The following is a 9,885-nucleotide window of genomic DNA, read 5'->3' as shown; positions in this document are numbered from 1 at the left end:
ACGCAGTGAAGGAATCATTTGCGACCCTATAAATCATATATATTCTTGATCAGAATGAACAGGAGAATCTTATTTGGCATGTCTAAAAGAAAAATAACATTTTCCGAATTTTGTTAAAATTTGAAATTTTCATAAGGGGTTACATCATGATTTTTTTCAAAAATCGACAAAAAATTGAATTTTAAAAACTTAAAAACTGAGTATGCAGATTTGTTAATCTAGTAAAAACTAGCATAGAGCAGCTTTCCAAATTAAAATTAATGAGTTTTTGGATTAGTTATGAGATTTGTTAACTTTGAATTGTCGATAAAATTGTCATATAAATATATAAATACAAAATTTAAAGAGTGCAATTATTGTAGCTTCGATTTCCGATTTGATCCTATAAAATCATCTGAACTAAACCTTTAAAAGAGGTATTCAGACCTACCTGCTCTGAAACCCTTCAAAATCAAAGGGAACACACCGCATTCCGGCCCTGTTCGGCGAAGGAAGAGAAGGAGGTGCCGCTTGCCAGGTCGATGATGTTGCAGGCAGCTTCTGTTGCCGCTGCTGTGGATGCTGCTGCTGCTACACTTTCTCTCTGTGCAGCAGCCCCGGCATCATAATTTAGACTGCAATCATCATTATCGTTCGAGACCAGCGACCCGAGAGCATTCTTGGGCAAAACGCCCGCACGTAGACAATTTGGGATGAGAGCTGGGGGATCTTGAGGGGTCTGGAGGACTGGCAGCCTTGGCAACTGTCAGTCAGTGGAGAGACTTCGACTCGGACTTGGACTCCAGAGCAGTCAGTGAGTCTATCATTCAGTCAGTCAGTCATTCAGTCAGCGCAAAGTTGCCAGCAATTTGCTCAAATAAAAACGTAAAAACGAAATGCAGCAGCAGCAGCAGGAGCAACCCAGGAAGCTGCGCATGCGTCTCTGGCAGCATATAATTGTCTCTTGGGCAGGGACCTCTCTTGGACTCAACCTGGCGAGGATCCACATCCATATCCCCAACCACTGACTGAGCCACACAGCTGTGCCTGCCACTGTGCAACTCGCTTTTGGTGGTGCTTCTGATGATGCTGCTGCTGCTGCTGCTGCTGCTGTTGCTGCCTTCCATGTCCGGCGGCAATTGTAATTACCGCAGTTGCGCCTCCCGTCCGTCGGGGCCAACGCCTTCGCCAATTCCACACTGAGCGGAAATGGTAGCCATTAACATTGGAAATTCCAATTTCAATTTTAGCTTAGCACTTGGAAAAGCAAATTGTAGAGAAGCAACTATGGATAGTCAATCTGGGTACCAATACATCTTAAAAACTGACCTAAAATCGTTTTAAATTTCTATAATTTCCAGTGAATTAAATTATATATTAGTTATTTAATTTTTATGCATTTTTTGTAGCTCATAGATGATCCTTTTCCCTCAGTGCCCAGCTGGACAAATGCGCAGTAGCCTGGCATTTCAGTTACGCCTGCAGTTTGTTATTACGCGCATTATTTCTGCCGCAGCCCTTCGGTGTCCCAGCCCATCTCATCCGATCCCAGCCTCTCCCAATCTGTGGGATCCCCCTGCTTTTGCCCCTCCTGATTGCATTCAGTTAAAAGACTTCAGGGCAGAAGACATTTTACATTAGCTGCGCATTCCAAAAATCCGCTCCCCTCGAGGTTTTTCAGTTTCAGTTTTCGTTTTCGTTTTCGGTTCATATTTATTTATTTTCATATTTTTTTCGTATTTTTTGCGATGGAAGAGAAACTAATTAGAGTAGACTTAATGGAAATTCTTGTAGTTATTCATAATTTAGTTAAACGTTTAGCATACAATGACAAAGGAACTGCCAAGAGAGTTCCTGGAGATTTTTAGTACAATAATGAGTAATGTTTTTTATATTTTTTTAATTTTTTGGGCAGCTAAGGATTGTCAGAGTGTGTGTCTTAAGGGGAAAGGGAAGTTGAATTAACTTAGAACTTAGACTAACCAAGCCTTAGTATCTGTACATAGCACCGCAAAGATAAAATCGAACTTAATAGCACCTTAATAGCAAAAACTGGAAGATCGGATTGGGGTTGGGTTCTGAGTTCTGAGTTCGATTCCCTCTGAGGAACCCAAAATGATAGCATAATTAGCAGTTGGAAGTGATTCGATTTTGTTCTCAACTAATATCACAATGTTGCTCGCTGATTCTCTTCACTTCAATGCGTTTTCGATAAAATTTTATTAGTATATATCGTAGTTGATCTTTTGATTCTGGAATTCTTAGGACTAGAAGGCAAATGTAAGCTAAGAGTTGAAAATTTGAGTCTTTTGATTAGCTATCATAGTTATTGCTTTAATTTACATAGTTTAGTTTTGATTTCTGGATTTAAAATGTCGAAAAGCGCTATAAAAATATTCCTGAAAGCGATTCGAGTAAATTTTACTTGAGTTTAGTTGAGTGAAGGATTTTTTTGTATTAATTTTAAAAGGATTTTTATTATTTTTTTAGGATTTTCTTTGATTCTAGTAAATGGAGTTTTATTAAAAAATACTTGACTGGATGCGTTTAGCATTTAATGCTTAAAATTTTTAACTTCTCAGAAGCGTTAAGTTGAAAAATCTTAAACTACGATTTCTTATCTTTGTTAAAAATATGTTACGTATATCTGGTAAATATATTTTATATGTATGTATATATATATATATATGGGCTATCTGTTGTCATTTATTGTTTAGTTATCCATTAGTCAAAAAGTTGATTAGGCCTGGCAAAAGTCGCACAATGTACAAGGCAAAAATTTCTATCTTACAGTATCTCAAATTGAGTTGTTACTTAGTTATATTTAGTTAGTTTTTCCTTCTTTTTTTGAGTATCAAAAAGTTGTTGTGTTTTGTTGTTAAGGCACTTCCGTGTGACGGAAATATATAGCACTATATCTAAGTGTAAATCTAGATCTATATTTCTATATTTATGGGCTTTGCTTCTATATATACACATAGACCGATTCGAAGGCCCCAGCTTAGTGCCCGTAAATCTCCGCCTGGCGAAACAATCACTTGGAGCTGATCCAAAGCCAAACTGAATTATGTTGATGGAAACAATGAATAAACCGACGGAACGCGACAATCCTGCACCGCACCAAAAACCCCCGACCGTCCTGGCCAAACTTCAAACTCAAACTCAATTTTCGCGCTACAATTACAAATGACGGCGATAAATTTCGCGAGCGGAGACAAAAGGAAAGTTGGATGCCAGCCATCCCCAGCCCCCCCTTGAATCTGAATCTCTGCAAGGCACCCCCTTTTAACCCCTTGTTGCCCCATTTTGCGGAGAGGAAGTGATAATAAACGCACGACACGCGCGCCTTGTTTAGAGATTTATGCGTGCCACGGAATAGAACCGACTGAAAATAGAGGCGAACGCTTAAAAATAGTGCAACTGCTGCACTCGACTAAGAGATGACTTCAAAAAATACAAAAATATATATTAAATTGGTGACAACATATGTAAAAAATACTCTTTAAAAAATATATAAAATAAAGGTCAATCTATAAATATTGTAAATGCTATTACAAGTCTAACACAAAATCCCTTCAAAAACTAATAAGAAGTAGCAATATCAGTGCTACTATTTATAAAAATTAAGATACTGTATATTTTCTATTTAAAATATAAATTCCTGACCCATTTGTAGACCCAAGTTCCATATAACCCTGCATTACTTAATCCAGGGTATCCTTAAAAATAAGGAGAAAAAATCCGCTTGCAAGCTGCAAATAATGTCAGGCTATGGCGATGGTGGCCAAAATGATGCACGACCCGAGCGGATTATGCAATGCGGCATCATCACATCTAGGCCCGGCTAATACAGTCCGGCCCATAAGTCAGCCACAGCTAACCCCACTCCCCGTCCCCGGCCCTGTCCCTGTCCCGCTTTGCAACAAAAAGTGTGATTGAGTGCAACATGCTAGCTGCAACACGCGGCTACTTAGCTGCCCCTCGCCCTGATTTATGGCCCCGGAGATGCGACAACTCCTCCATTTTCAGCCCAGCCCCAGACACAACACACACAATGTCTGTCAATTGGGGCATTTTCACTGCTTAATTACACTGGAAAAGCCAAAGGGGCCGGGAGGAGGGAGGCAGAAAATGGAGGCCAACTGTGCCACCAAAGTCTGCAGTTCGTGTTTGTTTTGCAACCCCGCACTTATTAAGGAATTAATTTAGTCATTGCAAAACAAGGTCAGACATTAGCCGCAAACTGCAATGCAGCAAAGGACCTGCCGTCTTCGCCTCTCCCCACCCTCACTTTGCAATCGCTTTTCACCCACATTTCCACCCACTGCAACTCCCACGCCGTCGCCGTTCTTCGTGCTGCGAGGCCATTAAGGCCCCCAAAGAAAATTTCCATGCGAAGAACAAGGACTTGAATCGCCTTTGCACAAAACACACCTCCCCCATCCACACCCCCGCTAGTATCGGCGTGGGAAAAACCTGCCGAAAAGCCGGGCCAAAAGTGGGGCTGCGTGCCAAAATGCAGTTTCGTGACCGGCGAAAAGGAGCTGACTGCGCCTTGTAAGCGATTCCCATTGCCTAAAAGCTTGTAAGCCAGTTTCCGGCTCCGGCTGCGGCGACTCCGGCCAAAGCTACGACTTTAACTCCGGCTAAAGGCATACACCACAAAGCACGGGAAAGTATAGGTTTTAGGCTCATGTAAAAACAGGAAAATATATATATGAGTGAAAATCCACAAAAGCCAAATTATACCCAAATTAGCCAGACGAGGGCTATACTTAAATATTTTAAAACCTAAATTGAAACAAACAAACAATTTGGGTTTTGGGTGCTAAAAGTAATGGTCTATAAAAATTGTAATATTAAAATAAAATGAATTTATAAATAACAAATACAAGTATCTGAAAACTATAGATAATATCATTCTAAAAAGCAAAATGAAAGAAAGCTAACTTCGGGAACCCAAAGTTTGTATACTCTTGCAGTTTCAAATTGGATCAGGGGCTAGAGTTAAATTAGACTATAACTTAGCCAAATCTGCATACTGCGTTTGTTGATGAAATTATAAGTTTCTGACTAAAATTATAAAACCCGGCAATAAGGTATAAAAACAGACAATTTTTCCAAAAAAAGCATAGTTTACAAATCTCATAACTAAGCCAATTTTAATTTGGAAATCTGCTCAATGCTAGTTTTGACTAGATTAACAAATCTGCATACTCAGTTTTTAGATTTAATAAAAATCAAATTTTATTTTTCACCCGGACATGTCCAAGTCGATTCCCTTATTGATTTTGATCAAGAATATATATGATTTATAGGATCGCAAACGACTCCTTCACTGATAAAAATTAAAATTCCCTCTGCAAGAATATTACAATATAATATAATAATAAAATTCAATTGAAATAATAAACACAAAAATTTTAAATTCTGTTTTCAATGACATTGTCCATCGGTGTAGACTTTGTTTTGTTTTATTTTGTGAAAAACGTTTTTGAACTAAAATCTAATCATAACCAACTAGAATAACATAAGTTAATAATTTATTTAAACGTTTAGCTAAGAACTAATAATCAATAAGCGGGAGTCCGGGGCATTGTTTCATTCACTTTTTTTGTTTTATAATAGATTTTATAATAAATAACGAAAAACTTCAACTTGAAACATGGAAACGACCCCGAAGGGAACTCCCGTTTTGAGGGTTTGTCCAATCCAATGATGGTTTATGAACTAAAGAAAACTTAAAGGTTTTTATTTCATTTCATGAAAACAAAAAATAGTAATAGTTTTGAGAGGGGGAGTGTAAGTCAATTGCAAATTACAATTTATAATTTAACAAAGTGGTTTTTGTTGAACAAAAAAAAAGGAATAGTATTTTTTTTGTTGCTTTTTAAAATCTCAGTAGAAATGAGTTTTGTTTGTTTGTTTGCTTTTTTGTGCCCTAGGGAGAATTCTTTGTCTTTTGTGTGTTTGTTTTTTTGTGTGTGTGTATAACTACAATTAAATTAAATTAAATTAAATAGAGTACAATTAAATTAATACAAGTCGTTGTAGTAAAAGTTTACATGCTGCTGAGTAAGGTTACCAATAAATTAAGAGTTAACTAAATAACTAATGTCAATTAGCCTAGGTGTAGCGAGTCTAGCTTAATAATTTCAGTGTTGCTCGAAATGCTGTGAGATCAGATCGGCGGGGGGATCTGATCGCTTCTAAAACGTACGTTTTGTATATTAGATATATTAGATATATATATATAAATAGCCTAAGTTTTGTGGAACATGGAATTGCCTAGCTGTATCGAAGATCCCGGCTATCTAAACGCATTGGGGGTTCAAGGGGGATCTGGCAACTAGAACTAGTTTAAGTGCTAATACGTTGGGTGGTCGGTCTTGAGTGTGCTGCCCTCTCCTAGCTATCCTTCTTAGTTGATGCTTCTTTTAGCCTATTCTTTAACTGTAGGTAGTAATAAGGTTCCTCAGTCTTCGCAGAGATTTCCGGTACAAGTACAAACTGCTCTAGTTAATATTAATCATTATAATTTCTTCTCCTTCTAGCACTAAGCTGGGTGTCGGGGATTCCCCCTCCTAACAGGTCATGAAGCGCCTGCTGTTAGCCAAACAGTGTTAGGCGCTCTCGGTCTTGACCACAATGGGCATAGGTCCGCCCAGGGTCAGGCCCGGCTGCGACTTCTGCAGCAACTCCTCTTGGAGCAGACTCATCGGATTCATGCCCAGCCCCATATTGAGGCCCATGCCCATGCCCATGTTCATGTTCATCTTCATGTCGAGCAGCGGATGGGAACTGGGCGACTTGGGCTCCTCCAGTCGTTCGCCGCTCCGGCGGGACTCCCTCGCCTCGCGACCTTCGCGTCCTCCCTCACGACCTTCACGGGATCCGCTTCCGCCGCCGCCCCTCGACTCGTACCGCGTGTGCGTCCTCATGTGACGCGTGATCATGTCGCGGCGACAGGCGGCATATGGACACTGCGGGCACTTGTAGGGCTTCTCGCCGGTGTGGGTCCTCTGGTGGGTGGACAGGTGATCCGAGCGGGAGAAGACCTGACCGCACACCTTGCAGGTGTACGGCTTGACGCCCGTGTGCAGGCGCATGTGACGGGTGAGCATGTCGGAGCGGGCAAAGGATCTGCGGCAGACGTCGCAGGAGTAGGCTTTGGCAATATCATTGGCGGGATTCCGGGACTTGTGGCGCGATGCCATATGCTTGGCCAGGCGGTCGTGCAGCGAGAACATCTGTCCGCAGGTGGGGCACACATAGGCCACATCCGAACCGGGCGGCATCTCCTCCACAACGGGTGACACATCCAGATTATAGCGCCAGGCCACCGTTTCCTTGGTCGTGGGCGAGGCCACATCACCCTTGATCACGGGCACACCCACCGTGGTGGTGGGCACATGCGGATGACCGTGCATCTGCTGATGGTGCAGTGGATGCAGTGGCATCTCCAGTTTGATCATTGCCGCTGCTGCCGCCGCAGCCGCTGCATGGGCTGCGTTCATGGCATTCGCATATGGCGAATTGGGCGGCGGCTGGTGGTTGGGCGTGGCAGCTGTGGTGCTGGGCGTATGTCCCGAGTGGCTACTCGACGCCGGCGACAGGGCATTCATGCTCTCCAAGCTGCTGGCCGCACTCATGGCCGGCGGTGGCGGCATCATGGTAGCCGAGGACGAGGAGGGAGGGTTGGACTCTTGGTAGGATGATTTTGAGCCCGACTTTTTGTACTTCTTGATCTCCATGTCGCTGCGCATGCACAGATCCAGCGGACGCTCCTGTGGCGGCGGCATGGGCTTCTTGTCACCCTTCTTACCCTTCGGCTTGGGACTGGTGCGCTTCTTGGGCGCTCCGGTATTGGTAGTGGTGGTGCTAGTGGTGCTGCTCGTGGTGGTATTGGCTCCACTATTGGTCACCGAGGATTCGCTGCGCGGCGGCGAGGGCAACGACGGCGGGGGCGAGGCATTGGCCAGCAGGACGTGGGGCAGCATGTGATTCGAGGAGGCGGAGGCACCGCTCTTGCGCTCCTGCAAAGTGGGCGATGTCTCCGTTTCGGAGGCTATCGAGGAGGGCGTGTGCTGGAGCGGCGAGGGATAGAGATCGTGACGCCGGCGGAACACCTCGTTCAGATACTTGGTGTGCAGGTAGTAACCGAACAGGGGCGAGGGTATCGGAAAGTACCGATCATAGGGGCTGGGTATCTCAGTCTTGATGTCCACATGCAGCGGATTCTCCTTGTTCAGCTGCTGACTTGTTGGATTGGAAGGATCCAACGGCAGGTTGCTCTGCGCCTGCGTCTGCAACTGCAGGGGACTCATGCTGATCCTGGGACTATCCTGATCGTTGTCATCGCTGTGCGAGAGCTCCAGATCCTCGCCGGAGATGTCCTCGTTCTCCTCATTCTCCAGCAACAGCTCTGGTTCGTGCTCCTCATCCTCGCTAAGGGGTTGCTCGCTTTTGATGTACTTGACATGATGCACCTCAGTGTCCTCGGGCTGCTCGTCCTCATCATCATCGTCACGTAGGGATTCCTCCGTGTGATCCGCTTCATCCTCGTCCTGCTCCTGATCCTCTGCATCCTCCTCCATATCCATGGGTTCCGTCTTGCAGGCCAAGCCATTCGAGTGACCATCATCATCATCATTTTTGTTGTTGTTGTTACTGCTGCTATTGTTATTGTTATTATTGTTGGTGTTGTTGTTGTTGTTGTGATGATGCAGCTTATCCAGCACCGCCGATAGCCTCTTGCGCTTGCGCTGCTTCCACGGCACCACAATATTATTATTGGCCACACTGGCCTGGTTGTTGTTGTTGATGTTGTTGGAGTGATTGGTGGCCACCGCAGCAGCCACTGCCGCCGCAGCCGCCGCCTGCTGGTGGAGACTGAGTGCCAGCGGCAGGTGGTGCGGATGCGGCGGCGGCGGATGGGGATGATGATGGTGCTGGTGCTGGTGCTGGAGATGCGGATACGGCAGCTGGCCATATGGGGCGGCTGCTGCCCCGGGCGCCGGATACATATGCGGTAGATACTGCTGCGGGTGGTGGTGGTGATGCTGGTGGTGGTTCAGGTTGTGGTTGAGGTGATGGGGGGGCGGTGGCTGCGGATGGGGATGGGAGTGGGTCAGGTGGAGCGGGTGGGCATGGTGGTGCTGAGGCGGTGGCGGTGCCTGCGGGGGCGGATTGTGTGGGTTCGTGTGGTGACCATGCCCCATGGGGTCGGTGCCTTCTGCCATCGTCATGAGGTCAACTTTTTGTGGCTTCAGCGGCGGCGGCGGCAGCGGCTGCGTCTCCTGCGGAATGGAGCCTCCAACGGGTTGGGATTGGGATATGGTTGGACGCAGCAGCTGCTCCTCCTCCTGCTGGGACGAGCACAGCGTGGGCAAATCCACGAGCAAGCCCTGCAGCTTGCGAGGCCACGGATTCTTGCGAGAGACCTGACGAAACGATTTGGCCTGAAAAAAGGAAGATGGAAATAAATTTAAACATTAATTAATTATTCAGAATAAGCAGTATCATTAACATTTTTAGTACCTGCATATGTATTTAATTAAAATTACAGCCTACATATCTCAACGCATTATTTGCAATGTTATAAAATTCAAGGTCATGAGGGAGTCTCAAACATGACATGGCACTTTCTTCTAGACCAAACACACATTTTACCATTCTTATTAGCACTTTTACCTTTTAATTATTTATACTGGGCTTAATCTATATAAACTTAAAGGGGAGCACACACAGTTTTCATATTTCACTTAAACAAAAACAAAATAAGCATAGTTTTACAATTGAAAACACCACCCACCATATTTTGTGTTAAATATATTTTAGTACGTATTAGTAAATATAAGGAAAATGAAGGAAAACCTCGCACTAATCACTTTAGTTAAGCACAGT

General features: G+C 44.2%; 1 protein-coding gene across 1 annotated transcript; it reads right to left on the bottom strand.

Annotated features, from left to right (window-relative positions):
• Positions 1–5,407: 5,407 nt before the first annotated feature.
• klu (zinc finger protein klumpfuss) lies at positions 5,408–9,651 on the bottom strand. The gene is made up of 2 exons (XM_086838109.1): positions 9,520–9,651; positions 5,408–9,440 (listed from the first exon to the last, which is right to left on the bottom strand). Exons 1-2 carry the CDS (start codon positions 9,523–9,525, stop codon positions 6,603–6,605), a joined length of 2,844 nt encoding a protein of 947 aa, XP_086694235.1. The 5' UTR covers positions 9,526–9,651; the 3' UTR covers positions 5,408–6,602.
• Positions 9,652–9,885: the final 234 nt, after the last annotated feature.

The sequence above is a fragment of the Drosophila serrata genome, unplaced genomic scaffold (genome assembly GCF_035046125.1).
Source record: "Drosophila serrata isolate PLE 108 unplaced genomic scaffold, ASM3504612v1 contig_346, whole genome shotgun sequence".
Classification (NCBI taxonomy): Eukaryota; Metazoa; Arthropoda; class Insecta; order Diptera; family Drosophilidae; genus Drosophila; species Drosophila serrata.
The sequence above is the reverse complement of the archived record's forward strand: the minus strand, read 5'-3'. Positions and strand labels throughout refer to the sequence as shown.